At 49.4% G+C, this 20,910-nt stretch overlaps 1 protein-coding gene and 1 long non-coding RNA gene across 2 annotated transcripts in view; one reads left to right on the forward strand and one right to left on the reverse strand.

Moving 5' to 3' along the window:
• Positions 1-20,910, forward strand: part of LOC310769965 — a 130,243-nt gene that overhangs the window by 100,206 nt on the left and 9,127 nt on the right. The gene's annotated exons all lie outside the window — the stretch shown is intronic.
• The window catches only part of LOC310769766 (cytosolic purine 5'-nucleotidase-like), a 44,985-nt gene that overhangs the window by 17,086 nt on the left and 6,989 nt on the right, over positions 1-20,910 (reverse strand). Inside the window, exons 2-9 of the mRNA XM_083629492.1 lie at positions 14,057-14,130; positions 11,809-11,926; positions 11,627-11,722; positions 5,096-5,187; positions 3,377-3,434; positions 3,143-3,236; positions 2,759-2,812; positions 333-416 (exon numbers count right to left, since the gene is read on the reverse strand). Of these exons, the coding sequence (XP_083485618.1) occupies positions 333-416; positions 2,759-2,812; positions 3,143-3,236; positions 3,377-3,434; positions 5,096-5,187; positions 11,627-11,722; positions 11,809-11,926; positions 14,057-14,130 (670 nt within the window). The remainder of the gene's footprint in view (positions 1-332; positions 417-2,758; positions 2,813-3,142; positions 3,237-3,376; positions 3,435-5,095; positions 5,188-11,626; positions 11,723-11,808; positions 11,927-14,056; positions 14,131-20,910) is intronic.

A 20,910-nucleotide genomic window follows, 5' to 3' on the forward strand; every position in this document is an offset into this window, starting at 1 on the left:
TTCCTTCAGGAACCCGAACCCAAGACAGGCTCGCCTTCCTTGTTTCCAAAGGAGCCACCCCAGCTGCCATCACTTCTCTGACTCTGTGGCTCCCCCTCCTGACCCCTGCCAGCCAACAATGTCCCCCTGCCTGCTATGGCATTGTGTGGGGCAGTGGCACTCGGTGGATAGCTCAGTGCAGAAGACCCACAGAAGTGGGGGGCCGAGCGTTGCACACATCTGGCAGCCAGCCCCGTCTTCTCCCCGTGGGTGGAGCCAGATACAAAGTGGGGAGAACGGAGGTGCACCCATCTGCCCTCAGTGAGCCATGGGGTCAGGTGGGGCGTACTTACATCTGTGTAGTTGTAGTCACTGTTGGTGGCCAAAAAGACCTTCCCGTGGTCCTTCATGCGGCTGAGCAGGAGAGGCACCCGTGGCTGTGCAAGCAAGGCAGGAGGAAATGAAGAAGGCAGGCGTCAAGACCTCAGAGGGGAACAGACCAATTCGTTCGTAGAACCTTTTATACGACAGACGGCTCTGCCTCCTTTCTTTTAGCAAATGTTTTGTGCCACTGGGGAAGTGGTAATTCTGTATTGATTTGTTTTGTTTTGGATGTTGTATGTGATGCCAATAAAAGGTTTTAGGAACAGACCAGGTCATGGAGGAGAGGGCTATTGATGGCTACTAGCCACAACAGCTATTGCTCCGCTTCCACAATCAGAGGAGGTAAATGTTTCTGGGTTCTTAATACAGTAGTACCTTGGTTCTCTAACTTAATCCATTCTGGGAGTCCGTTTGACTCCTGAAACCGTTCAAAAACCAAGGCGCAGCTTCCGATTGGCTGCAGGAGCTTCCTGACTCAATCAGAAGCTGCGTCAGACATTTGGCTTCTGAAAAACACTCACAAACCAGAACACTTACTTCCGGATTTGTGGCATTCGGGAGCCAATTTGTTCGGGAAGCAAGTTGTTCGAGTACCAAGGTACTGCTGTACTGTATTTTAAACTGTTGTAGAGCATCTGGGACTTTATGGTGAGAAGTAGATAATAAACTGAATAATTAAAATACAGTGTTACCTCGGGTTAAGAACTTAATTCGTTCTGGAGGTCCGTTCTTAACGTGAAACTGTACTTAACCTGAGGTACCACTTTAGCTAATGGGGCCTCCTGCTGCCACTGCTGCGCAATTTCTGTTCTCATCCTGAAGCAAAGTTCTTAACCCAAGGTAAAATTTCTGGGTTAGCCGAGTCTGTAACCTGAAGCGTATGTAACCTGAAGCGTATGAAACCCGAGGTACCAGTGTAAAAAAATAGGGTCCTGAGGGAGAAAAACTTTCCTCAATTCACTTTCTCCCTACCACACATCATTTTATAAACTTCTGTTCTGCAGCCTCCTCCTTGCCCTTTCTCTGGAAGTAATTTTATCATTTTATTCTCATTGTAAATCATGTTGGAATTTTCCCCTGTGGGAGTTTATGCAGGCAACCCCCCCCCCCCCCGCTCATTTACGCACGTTCAATATGTGTGTGAACATGTATATGCGCATTGTGCTGAACCCCAGAGAACATCATAAAGGCGTCACTGAAACGTCACTAAAAGGGTGGAACAGTGGCAAAAAGGGGTGTTTTTTGGGCTTTCTCAATGGGTTTCAATTCTACAGGATTTCACTGATGCCTTCGGTGCCTTGGAATGTAGCCCCGGCGCCAATGGAGCTGTACATCAGTTCAAGAAACCTAACCTAACCTTTGCTCTTTTTTGGAACAATATTGAGAGCGGCAAGTGATGCCCAAGCAGCTTCACCCACCCAGGCGCCTTTGGGTGACCTCAGGATGGATAAGGGGGCTTCAGATCCCAGCCAGGAAGAATCCAAGCACCTCCTACTTTTAATACTTAAAGGTAAAGGGGCCTCTGACCATTAAGTGCAGTCATGACCGACTCTGGGGTTGCGGCACTCATCTCGCTTTATTGGCTGAGGGAGATGGCGTACAGCTTCCGGGTCATGTGGCCAGCATGACTAAGCCGCTTCTGGCGAACCAGAGCAGCGCACGGAAACGCCGTTTACCTTCCCGCCAGAGCGGTACCTATTTATCTACTTGCACGTTGACGTGCTTTTGAACTGCTAGGTTGGCAGGAGCAGGGACCGAGCAACAGGAGTTCACCCCATTGCGGAGATTTGAACTCCCGACCTTCTGATTGGCAAGCCCTAGGCTCTGTGGTTTAACCCACAGCGCCACCCGTGTCCCGACCTTTTAATACTTAGGATTTGCCAATTGCATTGGCGTGATCAAAGGGCTTTACCTTCAACGGATTGATGTAATCCTTGCAACACCCAGCAGGGTGAGTATGATTACCCCATATTGCAGAAGGGAAGGTTGAGGCTGGGTGGGAGGGGCTTGCCTAAGCTCCACCCCCTTTTAGTGAAGTCAGGGCAGAGACGAGATTGAAATTAGGGACTTCTGGACTTGTCGCTCAGCCCCCTGGTTCCTCTGGGCGAAATGACCTTGGGGAAGGATCTGCGCTCCCCAGATTCTTTGTCAACAGCTGCTGAAGTACGACTGAGCACAGGAAATTTGAAAAATGGAATTGCACCGACAGCTGCAGCTGCTGAGCCGGAAGCTGCCTCACACTTCCTGGCCCTCTGGCACCTGCCTCAGCAGGCTTGGTGGGAGGCAAGGTGAGCTCAAGGTGGAGAGGCCTGCCTGTCAAGGGCCAAATGGGTCAGCCCCAAAGAAAGCTTCCTGTCTGACAGCAATTTTGCACCTAGGCCTGAGCAACACTCACGTCTTTGACCACATATTTCTCCAGATTCTCCAGCGTCTTCTCCTTGAGGGAGCCCTAGAAGATGAAGACACAAAGAGGTCATCAGAGTCCCCCCACTCTAGCCAGCAGGGGGCTGCCAGCAGGGCCTCCTCGGGGCTTCCCCAGACATGTCCCCCCCCAGCACAGATCCCAGCATGACATAAAAGCACCAGCCATCCATCAACACCTCTTGCATTTGCTTTGATGAGATCTTGAGAGGATTTGGGCTGGTGGAAGCCAAGGTCTAAAACATCTGGCGGACGCCAAATTGGGGGAGGTTGGCAGAGGGCAAGGTTTCTAAAGGTGGGTGATGCTCCCTTGTCGTTCTCCATGCCCACCCTTCACTGCCCACCCTGCGGTGCTCACTGAAAGGTGGACATAGTCCATGGCGTCTCGGACATCTTGGAACATGCTTCGGAAGGACATGAAGAGGTTCCCGTGTTTATAGCCTGTGTCACAGCTGGGGAAAGAGGAACAGACACCACAAACAGATGTTTGGATTTCCAGACTGTTTCAGGCACCTTCCTCCCCCCGGCACTGTTCTGCACCTCGTGCCCCCTCGACACAGACCGCCCAGGCAAAACAATCCATCGCACTCACTTCACGTATCTGGAGCAGTTGGTGAAAAAATCCACCAGGCAGGCAAACAGGTAGGTCTCTGCAGGAAAAGAGGGGGGAGAGGTCAGTGGGGCACCTCAAAGGAAGAGGTCAGTTGAAGTGCAGGGATCCCTTCCCAGAGCTACCCAGAGGTCTCCATGGGCAGCTGCGAGTCCAAAATTACTCCTAGGCTGCACACCTCGTCCTTTATGGGCACAGATACTTCATTCAGGACCAGGGAGTCCCTCACACCTGCCGTTCCGGAGCCCCGTTCACATCCTGAGCAGAACGCAACCTGCGTCTGAACGTGCGCGGGTCGCGATTCGCCGCTTCTGCGCATGCACGTGACGTCATTTTGAGCGTCTGCGCATGCACGAGCAGCAAAACCCGGAAGTAACCCGTTCCATTACTTCCGGGTCACCGCGGAACACAACCTGAAAATGCTCAAATGGAAGCTACTTTAACCCGAGGTATGACTGCACTTCTGTCTTGTCCAGATTCAACCTCAATTTGTTAGCCGCCATCCACCCATACTGCCTCCAGACACTCACACAGGATGTTCACTGGTTCCAATTTAAAGGAGGGGTAGAGCTGGGTATCATCCACATACAGTGGTACCTCGGGTTACATACGCTTCAGGTTACAGACTCCGCTAACCCAGAAATAGTACCTTGGGTTAAGAACTTTGCTTCAGGATGAGAACAGTGGGAGGCCCCATTAGCTAAAGTGGTGCTTCAGGTTAAGAACAGTTTCAGATTAAGAACGGACCTCTGGCACAAATTAAGTACTTAACCCGAGGTACCACTGTACTGATGAACATCCAGCCCAAACCCCATGATGATCTCTCCCAGCAGCTTCATGTAGATGTTAAAAAGCATGGGGGAGAGGACAGAACCCAGAGGCACCCCACAAGTGAGAGCCCAGGGGTCTGAACACTCATCCTCCATCACCACTTTCTGGACACCGTCCAGGAGGAAGGAGCGGAACCACTGTATAACAGTGCCCCCAGCTCCTCTAGGTGGTCCAGAAGGATGTTATGGTCAATGGTATCAAAGGCCGCTGAGCGATCCAGCAGGACCAGGAAACAGCTTTCATCTCTGTTCCTAGGCTGCTAGAGATCACTTGACCAGCACGACCAAGGCGGTTTCAGTCCAATGGTGGCACCCACTTCTCCCCCCAGCGGCTAACCAGATGCCTCTTCTGGGAAACCAGCAAACAGAATAAGAGCACAAGAGCAACTCTCCCCTCCTGTGGCTTCCAGAAACTTCCAGCATTTCTGCCTCTAATTGTGGAGGAAGATCAGAACTATTGGGACACGGGTGGCGCTGTGGGTTAAACCACAGAGCCTAGGACTTGCTGATCAGAAGGTCGGCGGTTCAAATCCCCGTGGCGGGGTGAGCTCCCGTTGCTCGGTCCCTGCTCCTGCCAACCTAGCAGTTCAAAAGCATGTCAAAATTGCAAGTAGATAAATAGGTACCGCTCCGGCGGGAAGGTAAACGGCGTTTCTGTGCGCTGCTCTGGTTCGCCAGAAGCGGCTTAGTCATGCTGGCCACATGACCCGGAAGCTGTGCGCCGGCTCCCTCGGCCAATAAAGCGAGATGAGCACCGTAACCCCAGAGTCGGCCACGACTGGACCTAATGGTCAGGGGTCCCTTTACCTTTACCTATCAGAGCTATTGTGGCAAGGAGCCATCAGTCGCTGTCTCCCCCATCTGCACTCACCTGTCAAGTTGAATAATGTGTTCAGGATGTGGAACCTCTTCATGTCATCCCTCTGGATGAACTTGTTGGGGTAATAATTCCAGATCTCAGCCCTAAAAGCAGGAAGGGGGAGGGGACAGCACACAGGCATGAGGTGGGGGGGTGTATAATGGGAAGCAGGTGAGGGGGGCTGGAAGGAACCGGCAGACTGGGAACCCCAAACCTCCCCCTCCGTTCAGAGGTTTTGAGAGTAAGGCTGTGCACAAAGGGAGCGGTGAATCGGGGCCCCATAGCTCACCGCTGCCCCCTGGCTGGCTGCTGGATTGGGCCAGAGGGGACCCAGTCAATCCAGCATCCCACAAGTTGCCTTGATGAGAAACCCTCAAACTGGGTGGGGGAACAAAGGCAGACTCTCCCCAGCAAGAGAGATTACACAGAGAGAGAGATACATACACACTCCATTGTGACTGTCTTGCTGTTCTGGGCTCCTTTGGGATGGGGCAGTATATAAAATAAAATTTGAAGTTCATCCCCGACCCCTCCAAACTGATGGACAGACTACTCAGGGGATTCAGGCAGCATGTAATTTAATTTTCCAACACGGGGTTTTGATTAATTCATGGAGGAGAATAATATCATCAAATATAAAAGGTAAAGAGACCCCTGACCATTAGGTCCAGTCATGGCCGACTCTGGGGTTGCAGTGCTCATCTTGCTTTATTGGCCGAGGGAGCCAGCGTACAGCTTCCGGGTCATGTGGCCAGCATGACTAAGCCGCTTCTGGCAAACCAGAGCAGCGCACGGAAACGCCATTTACCTTCCCGCCAGAGCGGTACCTATTTATCTACTTGCACTTTGACGTGCTTTCGAACTGCTAGGTTGGCAGGAGCAGGGACCGAGCAACGGGAGCTCACCCCGTCGTGGGGATTCAAACCGCCGACCTTCCGATCGGCAAGTCCTAGGCTCTGTGGTTTAACCCACAGCGCCACCCGTGTCCCTTATCATCATATATAATCACAGATAATAACGAAAATAATAACATTCTCCTCCATGAATTTTTCTAAACCCTGCGACGGAAAATTAAATTATGTGTTGTGCGAACCTCCTGAATAGCCTGTCTGTCATTTGGCAGTGATGTACCTTAGGGTTCCAGTTAATCACTGACCTATGGGTCACTTGTCAACCACTTGACCTCAGGTGGGCATTCTGCTCCCTGCTGAAAGCCGTGATGGGTGGGGGAGGGCTTGTGTGGCCGGATGGTTCCCTGGCAGCTGTGCCTTACCTGCCCTGCACCTGATATCACCTGATGCCAGGTGAGTGAAAAGCTGGCTCTGGACCCACGGAAACCCTGTTCTGCTTTTAGAAGAGAAAGAGGGGGAAGTCTTCCCAGCCACTCTGTCCATATCATGGGTGGCGGGGGGGCAGGAGAAAGTCCTCCGCTTTGGCTGCCATCGCCTTTTTAAGTTTATTTATTTATTCCCATCCCACCTTTTTCCCTGTAGCACCAAGGGGCAGGGACTGACCCCCAAGGTCACGCCCAGCGAGCTTCGTGACTCAGTGGGGAACTGAACCCTGGTCCCCCAGGTCACAATCCGACACTTTAACCACTGCACCACGCTGTCTCTTCCTGTTTCCCAGTGATCAGCTGGGCCTCCTTGCAGCCCAGCTTTCCCCAGCTGATGGAGGCTCTGCCTGCATTCAGACCAACGTCTAATCTGGGGCTTCCCCGTTTCTCTGCCAATTCCTTGCACCCCTCAGCTGCCCAACCCTGTCCTAGTTTAAGGCAAGAGGGATGTGTGCCCCGTGGCATCAGGAGGGACGCCAGAGCTGGTGCGTTTCGGGGACAATAAGCCTGGCACTTAGGGAAATATCCGCGCTATAGGAAAGGGAAAGTCATCTGGGCAGGATTTAGCATCATGACAGCAGCTGGGAACTATCCCCCCCCCCAACTGCAGCCTCCCCCTCCTGCAAAAGCTATTCTCAGCCTGTTCCAGGGACAAAAACAGAGGGGGGGCATCTCTGTGGGGAAAAGGAGAGCAGGGGCATCTTGCTGGCAGGGAGGGCAAAGAGGGCGCTGGTTCTGCTCTCAGAATGGCAGAGACCTTGAAATTAGCAGGGAAGGGGGCAAACTCAAAGGCAAAGCAACACCAATTACCGTATTTTTTGCTCTATAAGACTCACTTTTCCCCTCCTAAAAAGTAAGGGGAAATGTGTGTGTGTGTCTTATGGAGCGAATGCAGGCTGCGCAGCTATCCCAGAAGCCAGAACAGCAAGAGGGATCACTGCTTTCACTGCGCAGAGATCCCTCTTGCTGTTCTGGCTTCTGGGATTCAGAATATTTTTCTTCTTCTTTTCCTCCTCCAAAAACTAGGTGCATCTTATGGTCTGGTGCATCTTATAGAGTGAAAATACGGTATCTGAACTGGCCGACCCTAGGAGAGGGGAGATATGGGGCCCAATCCTGCCTCCTGGATTGGGCAAATTCATGGCAGAGAGGGCTACTGGCGGCCACCAGAGCTGTGTTCTGCCTCCTCCTGAATACCAGCAACACAGGAGCGGGGAGAGTTGCTCCTGCGTTCGAATCCTGCTTGCAGAATTCCGACTCCCTGGCTGGCCACTGTGAGAGCATGGTCCCTTTGGACACACCTCAAAGGGTTCTTGGTTCAGAGCAAGCAAATGCCAGGCTGGTGATTTGGATGCCCAGAGCTTGGGAAGCTCTGGGGAGACACGAGGGCAGGGAGTGACCTTGCCGTGGGTCCCTTCTCCTTCCCACCTGGCCCTGTGTGCACTAGAGGGCAAAGAACCATCCCAGATATCAGAACAAAGGTGATGGACTACATGGGATTGGCAGAAATGACTGGCAGAATCCGAGACCAGGGAGAAGAGTCGGTGGAAGAAGATTGGAAGAAATTTAAAGATTATCTACAGAAATATTGTAAAATTAATGAGTGTTAGAATGATGTTGGATTGAAATTAAGTGGTTTCCAGCTGTAATGCTTTAAGGATTATAAATAGGTAATAATATAATGGTAAGGACTTGCTGAACTAACAATTTGGGGTGGAATACAAAAAAGGGAGGTATGAGGAGGGAAACAAGTTAAAAGAAAATAAGTAATTGAAAATGTATGTGTGTTTTTCTTTTCTTAAAAAGTTTCTTTATTCTGTATTTCTGTTATTCTGTTTTTTCTTATTTTATTTTATTGTAATATTATAAAAAATCTTAATAAATATCTTGTAAAAAAAAACAGATATCAGAACAATGCAAGGCAGAAATGTGCTGGTGGGGGAGAGAGGGGGAGGTGAAACAGCTTTCCAAGGGGCAGGATGAAGCCACCACCAAGATCAGACCAGCTGCTCCCACCTGAGAAGGTGACTGCCAGCTCTGGCCCTGTAGGATAGGGTTACCAGACGTCCCCGTTTCCTGGGGACAGTGCCCAGATTTGTGAATAAGTCCCCGGACAAATTCCGTCCCCGGATTTCATCTAATGTCCCCGGGAAACAGCAGCAACAGTCTCAGCAGCCCAGAGCAGTTGGCTCTGGCTGGCTTCAGGAGCTGCTCAGAAGTCCCCATATGATGGTGGTGCAGGGGCTCCAAGATGCAGCTTCCGGGCTGCCTCCACCTTCCCTGACCCTGGCAACTAAGCTGTGAAGGGAGGCTTCACGCTGCCTATCGGAGCAGCCTCCCAACTCCTACTTGCGTGCAAGCAGGAAGGAGCAGGGATCTCTCAGTTAGGCAGCAGGTAGCCTCCCTTCCCAGCTGAGGGATCCCTGCCTCCTCCTGCTTGCACGCAAGTAAGAATGGGATTGGGGCTGCTCCAATGGGAAGGGAGATCCCTTCCCCCTCCTGCCTGCATGCAAGTAGGAGTTGCATGCAAGTAGCAGTTGGGATGGGGCTGCTCCGAAAGGCAGTGTGAAGCCACCCTTCCCAGCTGAGGGATCCCTGCCCGCTTGCACACAAGTAGGAATGGGATTAGGGCTGCTCCGATGGGAAGGGAGGCATTGTGCTGCCCGAGCCTCGCCGCCGCTCTCAGCCCTCCTTCTCCGCCTTCCCTGCCTGACCCACTGCGCACCACTTCCCCACCACCACCACTGAAGAACAAACAACTCAGGGGCTGCCCAGGCTCATGGAGAAAGGAGATAGAAGCCTCGGAGGAAGGGGAAACATGGCCGTTGAGGTCAAGGCGCTGCAGCCATCACTGCAGCATCAACGTCCCAAACGTGTAGTAATTCATTAAATAAATAAAGGATTAAAGTGTCCCAGGATTCATTGGAAAAAATCTGGTGACCTTACTGTAGGAAAACCCACAGAGGGAAGGTTAAAGACATGTACAATCTGCTCTTGGAGTGGGACACCAAAGAGGAGCAGGTCAAATGCATTACAATAAAATGGGCGAAAGACGTGGGACATAATATATTAATGACAGGTTGGGAAAGGCTTTGGAAGACAGATAGGAAATTCTCTACTGAAAGGAAGACCAAATCAGGAAGACCAAGTATTTCTTAAAAGACTGGAAGAAATTTGTAATATACTTAAAAGACCACTGTAAACAATTGACACCTGTAAAGCGAAATGAACTTTGGTTAATATGATATAATAGATTGATAAGAAGTATTAATTTAGATATTCCCACCTTCCTACCCACAATTTTAATGGTTCTTATTCGTCTGAGTAGCACCGAGTTAAAAACAAAAGAGGAATGTAAATGGGTAAAATAGATGGTAACTGCAGCCAGACAGGTTATAGAGAGTAACTGGAAAAATGCAGAAGAGTTAGGGGTGAACCAACGGAGGAAAAAACTGAATAATATTATAATTTTAGAATATCTAACTGTGAAGATACACAGAATGAAAGGGTTTCAGGTCAGTGAGCAAGAGGAGGATTGGTTTGAGAAGATATTGAATTATTTGGGTAGGTTTGAACAATTTGGGGCAATTAAAATGTTAAAAGTTAAATAAACCTTGTGAATGGAGGAGTGTTAACGTATATAAAATTGTACATATGGTTGATTTGAATATGTTATTATTGATTATGTATACCCAATGTATCAGCTACCTGGGGGGTTTCACTGTTTGTGGTTTGGTTGTTGGTAAAAAATAAAAAAATTTATATATATATATATATATATATATATATATATATATATATATATATAGTATTTTTCACTCTATAAGACGCACCAGACCACAAGACGCACCTCGTTTTTGGAGAAGGAAAACAAGAGGAAAAAAATTCTGAATCTCAGAAGCCAGAACAACAAGAGGGATCGCTGTGCAGCGAAAGCAGCCATCCCTCTTGCTGGTCTGGCTTCTGTGATAGCTGTGCAGCCTGCATTTGCTCCATAAGATGCACACACATTTCCCCTTACTTTTTAGGAGGGAAAAAGTGAGTCTTATAGAGCAAAAAATACGGTATATATAAAAATAGATTGGTAACGGTAAAAGATGCAGGAAAAAAGTTTACATTTTTGGAAATGGAACCCATGGAGGGAGGGAAGGAGGTCTGAAGGTTTGTAAGGACATTCTTTGTTTTTATGTTTTGGAATCACAGAATCAGAAGGGACCCACAAAGGTCATTCAGTCCAACCCCCTGCAATGCAGGAACCACAGCTAAAGAATCCCTGCAGATGGCCACCCAGCATCTTCATAAAAACATCCAATGAAGGAAAGTCTATCCGTCTGTGAGCCAGTGTGGTGTAGTGGTTAAGAGCGGTGGACTCGTAATCTGGTGAACCGGGTTCGCTTCCCCGCTCCTCCACATGCGGCTGCTGGGTGACCTTGGGCTAGTCACACTTCTCTGAAGTCTCTCAGCCCCACTCACCTCACAGAGTGTTTGTTGTGGGGGAGGAAGGGAAAGGAGAATGTTAACCGCTTTGAGACTCCTGAAGGGGAGTGAAAGGCGGGATATCAAATCCAAACACTTCTTCTTCTGTGTGTGTGCCCCCCCCCCCATCCCAAGAGACATAAGAGGACCTTCTCCTTGTGGCTTCCCAGGGCTGACTGTTTCTCTTGGAGGAGCAGCAGAAGCCCACAGCTGTTGGGGACTGGAGAGAGTAAATATAATAATAATAATTTATTATTTATACCCCGCCCATCTGGCTGAGTTTCCCCAGCCACTCTGGGCGGCTCCCAATCGAGTGTTAAAAACAATGCAGCACTAAATATTAAAAACTTCCCTAAAGAGGGCTGTCTCCAGATGTCTTTTAAAGATAAGATAGCTGCTTATTTCCTCCACATCTGAAGGGAGGGCGTTCCACAGGGCGGGCGCCACCACCGAGAAGGCCCTCTGCCTGGTTCCCTGTAACCTCACATCTCGCAATGAGGGAACCGCCAGAAGACCCTCGGCGATGGACCTCAGTGTCGGGGCTGAACGATGGGGCTGGAGACGCTCCTTCAGATATACAGGACCAAGGCCATTTAGGGCTTTAAAAATCAGCACCAACACTTTGAATTGTGCTCGGAAACGTACTGGGAGCCAATGCAAGTCTCTCAGGACCGGTGTTATGTGGTCCCTGGTGTTATGTGGTCCTGCTTATGTTGGAGGACATCACCTACCCTTTGAGAAAGCGAAATCCGTGGGCACAGACCAGCAGGTTCCCGTGGGAGTCCACCTTCAGCAAATTCCCGTACATGGCGTCAAATACGAGGCCCCTGAGGGAGAGGAGAGGGCGGGTGAGGAGGGTGGGTCCTTTCTCCCTGGCCACCTCTGGGCTGCCAAGCCATCGCTGCTCCCTTACCTGGTGGGGAAAGTGGGGTCGTATCTATACTCCAGGATCTCGTGGGGGTAGCCAATGGACACCAGGCGCTCCAGCAGCAGCTCAAAAGCCAGCTCCTCGTAGTCCGGAGATTTGTACACTGCAGAGGCATAAAGCAGTTTGGGGAGCAGTGCAGGATTTAGAGATAAGCTAAACAAACTATAGCTTAGGGCTCTTGGGGGCCCCCAAAAAAAACTGAAGGGGAAAAAACCCCTGGATGTACATTTCCAAAATACAAGATAAAAAAACAAATAAAATAAAACTACATACAGCAACAGTGTGCATTTCACTATTAATATACTTCTTCTTAATTGTATTTCAGTTCAACAATTACTTTGATAAAATACATATTTTGTTATGTCCAAATGGCTTTAGGTACCTATTAGGTCCATAAATTACCATATAGCATATATATTCAACACAAAAAACAGCGACAATTTGTTGTTGACAAAGGACAGCTGGACATATAAAGGGCCCCATTATCTTCAGTAGCTGAGGGCCTCATCAAACCTAAATCTGGCCCTTTGGAGGAGGCATTTCCTGGGTTTATCTTTCCAGGCTGGTCTGACTGGCCCCCCGCAAAAAAAGTTGCAAAGCAAACTCAGGAAATCTTGGGCCCCATCTATCAAATACAGCCCGGTGGTCTTTTTCCCCCTTTGCAATGATTACTCCAATGACTCTAGAATATCCAAAGCAAGATGATGAAAAAGAATTTGAGGATATTGACAAATGTTGTTTGGACATTTAGTCGTGTCCGACTCTTCGTGACCCCATGGACCAGAGCACGCCAGGCACTCCTGTCTTCCACTGCCTTCCGCAGTTTAGTCAGACTCATGTTTGTAGCTTTGAGAACACTATCCAACCATTTCGTCCTCTGTCATCCCCTTCTCCTTGTGCCCTCCATCTTTCCCAACATCAGGGTCTTTTCCAGGGAGTCTTCTCTTCTCATGAGGTGGCCAAAGTATTGGAGCCACAGCTTCAGGACCTGCCCTTCCAGTGAGCACTCAGGGCTGATTTTCCTGAAGAATGGATACGTTTTAACCTTGCCAACAAAGGTCCGTATAGTTAAAGCTATGGTTTTCCCAGTAGTGATATATGGAAGTGAGAGCTGGACCATCAAGAAGGCTGATCGCCGAAGAATTGATGCTTTTGAATTATGGTGCTGGAGGAGACTCTTGAGAGGCCCATGGACTGCAAGAAGATCAAACGTATCCATTGACAAATACAGAAGTGCAAATGGAAGTTTGCTTTATTTAGCAAACATATCCAGGCCTGACATATCAAATGCAACTAACGTACTTAGCAGAAAAATGTCCAAGCCAATACAGCAAGATTGGAATGCAATGAAACGTGTTTTAGGATACTTTAAAGGAACCATTCGTTATAAGCCTGGACGTTTTTCTGCTAAGTACATTAGTTGCATTTGTTATGTCAGGCCTGGATATGTTTGCTAAATAAAGCAAACTTCCAATTGCACTTCTGTATTTCTCAATATCCTCAAATTCTTTTTCATCATCTTGCTTTGGATATTCCAGAGTCATTGGAGTAGCAACTGGATTCTACTTTTATTCTGTGTCATGGTATTATGAACAAGCCTAAACAATTATTATTTTTTAGTCTATCGCTATTTTAACTTAACGTCTTCAATTATTGTTAATTTTCTTAGTGTTGTGTTTTTTGTGTGTGTGTGTTTTGTTTGTTTGGGGGCTTCTTTGAAAACCGCTTCGATGTTTTCTACAGTCAAGCGGTGCAAACATTTTATGAAATAATAAATAAACAAACAAGCAAATTTTAGAAAACAATCAAAATGAAGTATTTATGCAATGTGGACAAGAACTGCAACCAGGTGCCCTTGGGAGCACCCAAGCCGGGCTAACTTTCCCCTGTTGCTTGTATACTCAGAGGTAGACTGCCCCTGAACAGGAGGAACCATTTAGTATTAGTATTTGATATAAGGGGGAAAAATGGGGGGTTGGCTATGACAGCCCAACACCCCCCAAGGACTCGGTATATCCCCCCTTTATTAGTTGCTTTTTCACAAAAATAGCTCAAAGTGATTCAGAAAGGAAGCATTAAAATAAAGTATAAAAACAAGAGTTTTTAGCCATCATGAGGCACAACTTTTATCACCTGGTTCCTCAGCTTAAAATGCACAGGGGGTCTGTTCCCCATCTCCTCTGTGTCACATGGAAGATGGAGCAAGCTTGTTTTCTGGCGGCCTCTTACTTACTTGCGAGAGTGTAGTCCATGTCAAAGCCGAAACATTTGATCTTTTCCAGCGCCAGACTCCGGTTCACAAAGATCCTGAAAAGGAGAGACCGTGTCATGAGGTCCCCAAGAGCCACAATCTGCCCCCTGACTTGCCGGCAATTTGGGTGTCCCATCTAATCGGCTGTGCTTTGTCTGGAAAGGACCTAGGAAACCGCGATGCAGTGTCATGGAAGGTTTTCTACCCAAACCCTTTTTCGAAAGGTACACACACTCCACTCTCTGCCTTCACTGGTGTAGAGTCCTTTTGAAACTGAGAAAGCCCAACCATCTTCCAGTTACTCCAAGTCACACTTGGGAGGTCATCTGGCTACGGAGAGCCCTGAGTTCTGAGTGCGAATTGTAGATCAGGGGGTTAGACTAGATGGCCCAATCTTCCTGGAAGACCCCCATGCATCCAATTTCTTCAGGTTTCCATTTTTATCACTGCACCTGTTGCACACCCAGGGACGCGGGTGGCGCTGTGGGTTAAACCACAGAGCCTTGGACTTGCCAATCAGAAGGTCGGCGTTTCGAATCCCCGCAACGGGGTGAGCTCCCGTTGCTCAGTCCCTGCTCCTGCCCACCTAGCAGTTCAAAAGCACACTAGTGCAAGTAGATAAATAGGTACCGCTCCAGCGTGAAGGTAAATGGCTTTCCGTGCGCTGCTCTGGTTTGCCAGAAGCGGCTTAGTCATGCTGGCCACATGACCCGGAAGCTGTACGCCAGCTCCCTTGGCCAGTAAAGCGAGATGAGCGCCGCAACCCCAGAGTCGGTCACGACTGGACCTAATGCTCAGGGGTCCCTTTACCTTTACCTTATTGCACACCCAGGCCTGACTCGTGGCTGCTGGTCCTGGGTGGCTCTGTGTGATGAGCCTCACAGCATCGCTGATGCACAGAGAGGGAGGGAGCTGGCCTGGAGGGCACTAAGCGTAGCTGTGTAACATTAGCAGGGCTCCTGGGCAGGCTGTGTCAACAGGTTTCCCATTACAGGGATTTATGAGCTATGAAACTCAGCCTTCCCTGTTTAACGCACACACACCCCACGTGAACCTAATGTTCATCGAAAGATTCCTCAATGCAAGATCTCGATACCCAGACCAGCTGGCAAAGGAGTTTTTAATCCATCCGCCAGCCCTTATACACGCACAGCCTTCCAGAAAACGCGGGCTCCTCTTTCCCACCCACATTCCCTGACACTGAGCGAGGATTCTGCCACAGGCATCCCAGGCATTTTCTAATTATGTTTTATGATACTGAGAATCATTACTGGAGCTCTGCAATTGCCCAACTGTTGCTTCCAAAGGCACCTAGGCAAAACGCTGCTCTTCTGTTTTCTCCCCCGGGGGTCTCCCCACTGCGCGGAAGGCATAGCTGTCAACTTACAGATTTGAAAATAAGGGACCAGCAACCTTGGAAATAAGGGATCAGCAGCCAAAATAAGGGATTTTCCTAGCACGGGTATGTTCAACTTCTGAGCCCCTCCAAGCCAAAGGCAGAAAGCCCAACCAGCAGCCAAACAAAGCCTCAAGCGGTGGTTCCCACAGCGCAGCAACCCGGCAAAGGGGATGCAGCAAGGGAAACCACTGTCACCTCTCCACTGGGAAGTGCTGAACAAAGGTAAGTCCCCAGGCAATGCGGCCGATTTGATCGGCACAAGGCATGCAAGCTCCACCGCCCCCCAGTCGTTCTTAGACTCCTTATTGGGGGAGCAACACATCCAAGCAACACAGCTGGAGCTTCCCTCCTCCCTGGCCGGCAGGGAGGGAGGGAGAGGAGCTGCTTCCTTTGAAACCTGGGAAATTAAAGGGACATCATCAATAAGGGACAGCAGCAGGACACGGCGCTGGGATAAGGGACTTTCCCGCCAAATAAGGGACGGTTGACAGCTATGGCGGAAGGAGTAGACAACATACATCAGAGGCTCTAGAGTTCAGGAAGAGGCCCACAGGGATGGGTGAAGCAGCAGTTATCTTTTCACTCTGCCAGGTGAATCTCCAGGACCACCAGGGCAGAGTCACACACCCTGCACTGACTGGCCAGGAGGAGCCGCAAACTTGCCCAGCGCTTGCAATCCAAGTGACAAACTCCCTCTTGGAGTTGGCAAGTTAGAGTACCAAGAGCAGAAGATGGGCCTCTGTTGGATCAGGTTTGTGAGTTTCCCAAAATGGGCAACTGGCTGGCCACCATGACAGCAGGATGCTGGCCTGATCCAGCATATGCTCTTCTTCTTCTAATTATTATTATTATTATTATTATTATTATTATTATTATTATTATTATTATTATTTTGCTCGGTGTTTCAGCTCAGTGATTCAGCTCAGCTCAGAGGGTGGCCGCATCTGGCTGTGCTCTGATGTCCATCAATCCCTCCTTCGTCGCCAGTATTAAGTTGAGGGTGAACGTATCAGACGACACAGCGATTCTTCAAACAGCTCTTGTTTATTCACAGGCCAGAACAGAACTGAACTGAAGGATTCAGCCAGCCTGCTTATATAGAGCTCCAGTACAACGCAACTGTAACCATTTTCTGTAACTATGCAATCACTGAACGTCACTTTCAATCCCTTATTTGCATATGTGGACCTGAATGAAAACAATCTACAGTATCCCCCTGCTGGCCCAGGGTGAGAACTTCAGTACATAACAATTATTATTATTATTATTATTATTATTATTATTATTATTATTAATTGAATTTATATACTGCCCTATACCTGGGGGTCTCAGGGCAGTTCACAGAGCAAAATCAAAATATAAAACCACAAAATGCATAATCGAAATAAAAACAGCAACCCAATAACACCCCCCCAAAAAAAAAACATTTTAAAACGGCATAGGATGTCAATCAAATCAACCTAGTTAAAAAGCAATGTTTTTACCTGGTACCTAAAGGTGTATCATGAAGGTGCCAGGCGAACTTCCCTGGGGAGAGCATTCCATAGACGGGGAGCCACTGCAGAGAAGGCCCCGTTCTCGTGTTGCCACCCTCCGGACCTCTCAAGGAGGCACACAAAGGAGGGTTTCAGAAGATGATCTCAGGGGGACCGAGTAGGTTCATATGGGAAGAGGTGTCCTTAATCAGGATGAGTGCAAAATAATCACTGCATCTGGAAGTGCCTGTGGCTTGTTTGGGGGCCAGGTTGCTGCAGCTGGCTGGGTCAATATTCCGGGGTTGCAAAGGTCATTTTCTTGAAAGGGAAAAGGCCATCCACTCATCAGCATCCCTCTTGGTGAGATCACCCCTTCCCACACCACCCTGATTCCGGTCCTGACAACTACCTCCTGGGTTCTTTGGAGAGAGGAACAGCCTGCTGGATCAAGCCAAGGACCCAACTATTCCAGCATTCTGTTCTCACAGTGGCCAACCTATGGGAAACCAGCTTGCAGGATTCAAGCACAAGACAACTTAATGACTTCCAGGCCTAGAATTTTACCTCTCCTCACTACTATCTGTCTTTCCAGGACTCACCTTCTGCAAAAGTTGGTTCAGGCCCTGGGGTGCGTCCAACATCTTGCATTATGAAGACTGATGCAAGTAACTCATTCAGCGTCTCTGCAATTTCCTTATCCTCCTTTGACTCCCTTGTCATCCAACTGCCTCCCTAGATGGTTTCCTGCTGCTAATATATTTAAAGAGCTTCTGGCCGGTGGTCTTAATGTTTTCAGCAATGTGTTCCATGAAGTCTTTTTTGAGCATCCCTAATTGCTGTGGGACGCGGGTGGCGCTGTGGTCTAAACCACAGAGCCTAGGGCTTGCCGATCAGAAGGTCGGTGGTTTGAATCTCCGCGATGGGGTGAGCTCCCATTGTTCAGTCCCTGCTCCTGCCAACCTAGCAGTTTGAAAGCACGTCAAAAGTGCAAATAGATAAATAGGTACCGCTCTGGCGGGAAGGTGCGCTGTTCTGGTTCGCCAGAAGCGGCTTAGCTGGCCACATGACCCAGAAGCTGTACACCGGCTCCCTCGGCCAATAAAGCGAGATGAGCACCACACCCCCAGAGTTGGTTACAACTGGACCTAATGTTCAGGGGTCCCTTTACCTTTAACTGCTATGGGACACGGGTGGCACTGTGGTCTAAACCACAGAGCCTAGGGCTTGCCGATCAGAAGGTCGGTGGTTCGAATCCCCGCGACGGGGTGAGCTCCTGTTGCTCGGTCCCAGCTCCTGCCAACCTAGCAGTTCAAAAGCATGTCAAAGTGCAAGTAGATAAATAGGTACCGCTCCGGCAGGAAGGTAAACGGCATTTCCGTGCGCTGCTCTGGTTCGCCAGAAGCGGCTTAGCCATGCTGGCCACATGACCCGGAAGCTGTACGCCGGCTCCCTCGGCCAATAAAGCGAGATGAGCGCCACAACCCCAGAGTCGGTCACGACTGGACCTAATGGTCAGGGGTCCCTTTACCTTTAACTGCTGTGGGACACAGGTGGTGCTGTGGTCTAAACCACAGAGCCTAGGGCGTGCCGATCAGAAGGTCGGTGGTTTGAATCCCCGCGACGGGGTGAGCTCCCGTTGCTCAGTCCCTGCTCCTGCCAACCTAGCAGTTCGAAAGCATGTCAAAGTGCAAGTAGATAAATAGGTACCGCTCTGGTGGGAAAGTAAACGGCATTTCCCTGCACTGCTCTGGTTCACCTGCTGGCTTAGTCCTGCAGGCCACATGACCCGGAAGCTGTACGCCGGCTCCCTCGGCCAATAAAGCGAAATGAGCGCCGCAACCCCAGAGTCGGCCACGACTGGACCTAATGGTCAGGGGTCCCTTTACCTTTACCTTTTAATCATGTAACTGCATAGAACAGGGGTCAGCAAACTTTTCCAGCAGGGGGCCGGTCCACTGTCCCTCAGACCTTGTGGGGGGCCGGACTATATTGGGTGGAGGGAATGAACAAATTCCTATGCCCCACAAATAACCGAGAGATGCATTTTAAATGAAAGCACACATTCTACTCATGTAAAAACACCAGGCAGGCCCCACAAATAACCCAGAGATGCATTTTAAATAAAAGGACATAATCTACTCATGTAAAAACATGCTGATTCCCAGACTGTCCACGGGCGGATTTAGAAGGCAATTGGGCTGGATCTGGCCCCCGGGCCTTAGGTTGCCTACCCATGGCATAGAATAGTTTTAGAGTTTGAAGGGACCCCAAGGGTCATCTAGTCCAACCCCCTGCAATGCAGGAATGCCTCGCCTTTTCAGGGGTCCCTTTACCTAACTGCTTAAATTCCCACACCACCCCTTCACAAGCTGAAACCAACCTTGCCTTTGGGGAAGGCCTTGCCACCCTCACCATGAGGTCTAGAAACTAATCTTCCTTGCTAACAAAACGCACAAGCCAGATCTCACACTCACAGTCTTCCAAAGGAGCTTCCAAGTTCTACATTAAATGCAATGTGGCCTAGTTGGAAGACTTCAAGCAGATTCCTTGAATGAGCAAGGGACGGAGGGAGGGAGCTGACCGCTTTGTAGGGAAGGAGTCAGTGCCTGCCAGAGGCTGCTTGCCAGCTCCTTAACTGGGGAGACGCAGCCACGTCCAAGCACAAAGCCTGCCATTAAGGCCCCGTGGCCAGCCGCAAAATGCTAGTAGTGAAGAATCGTAGAATCGTGGCATTGGAAAGGACAGTAATAAAAAAATTTAAGGTCTTATATATATATAATAAATGTCCATAAATGTACCAGCCAAGCACGTACATAGATATCATAGCTGTCAACTTTTCCCTTTTCTTGCGAGGAATCCTATTCGGAATAAGGGAATTTCCCTTAAAAATAGGGAAACGTTGACAGCTATGATAGATATGTGGACCACATGTCTGGAGCAGCACAGGAAGACCATCCTGAAACCATTTTGATTCCCAAACTGACCAAATGTTTTCTCTGCAAGGAGGGAGGGGGTGAGGGAACCTTCCCATTGTCTCAGGAATTGGGTAATCACCATCTCAAAGGAATGGGCAGACTACCAGGGAAGGCAATCAGATAAAGCATTATCAGATAAACCTGGCAGACAGGAAAAACAACAACATTCAAATTTCTGTTGTAGAGCGCCTTTTCTGTGATGTAGGGATGATGTTTGTGGGGGGTGGTCTTGGGTTACACCCCTTCTGTGATGTAGGTATGATGTATGGAGGGGTGGTCTTGAGCTCCAGGGCAGGGAATTTAAAATGTCTATATAAGGGCAGGCACACCTTGGTTCTGGGTCCTTCTCCTCTCTCCTGTGTGTGAGGGGAGCACCCTGTTGCAACAGTTCAATAAAGATCAGGCTTACTAGCTGCTTTGCTTCTCAATAGTCTCTGGTTGGCCTGTGTTATTTTCTCCTACCAATAGGGAACCCACTTGAGGACTCTATATGGGCTCTTGGATACCCCATAAGGGAAGAAGGGCAGGTGTTGCTTACAACAGGACCCAAGAAGTCATCAGGTCCAGCCCATGGGAATGCAGCGATTCGTCCTGTCCACCCTGTCCCAGGGAGGTGTTAGCAGAAAGGCCTTGGGCTGCCAAGGGAGGGCCCTGACCTCAGGGCGTGCGTCAGAGCCTTGCATCATAAGGGGTAGCTTTACCTTCCCTATCAGAGTTTGGAAAGGGTCCCCTGTCTGCTTCCCCCAGCGCCGGCTGATGTAATGGCCTCAGGCAATGCCCACACAGGAGGGCGACCTTTCCTCCCTTGAGGACGGATCCCTCTCTTGCCAAAGCAAGGTCCGCCAGGAGAGGCCAGGAAGGAGGTGTGTAGCCAGAAGCCTTCCTGGTAGGATGAGCAGAGGCCCTGGCCAAAGGTGAGAGACCCTCCTGTTTGCTTTGAGCCAGTGCAAATAGCCCTGACTCTGGCAAGACACCACTTTGCCTGCG

The sequence above is a fragment of the Podarcis filfolensis genome (genome assembly GCF_964270895.1).
Source record: "Podarcis filfolensis genome assembly, chromosome: 8".
NCBI lineage: Eukaryota > Metazoa > Chordata > Lepidosauria > Squamata > Lacertidae > Podarcis > Podarcis filfolensis.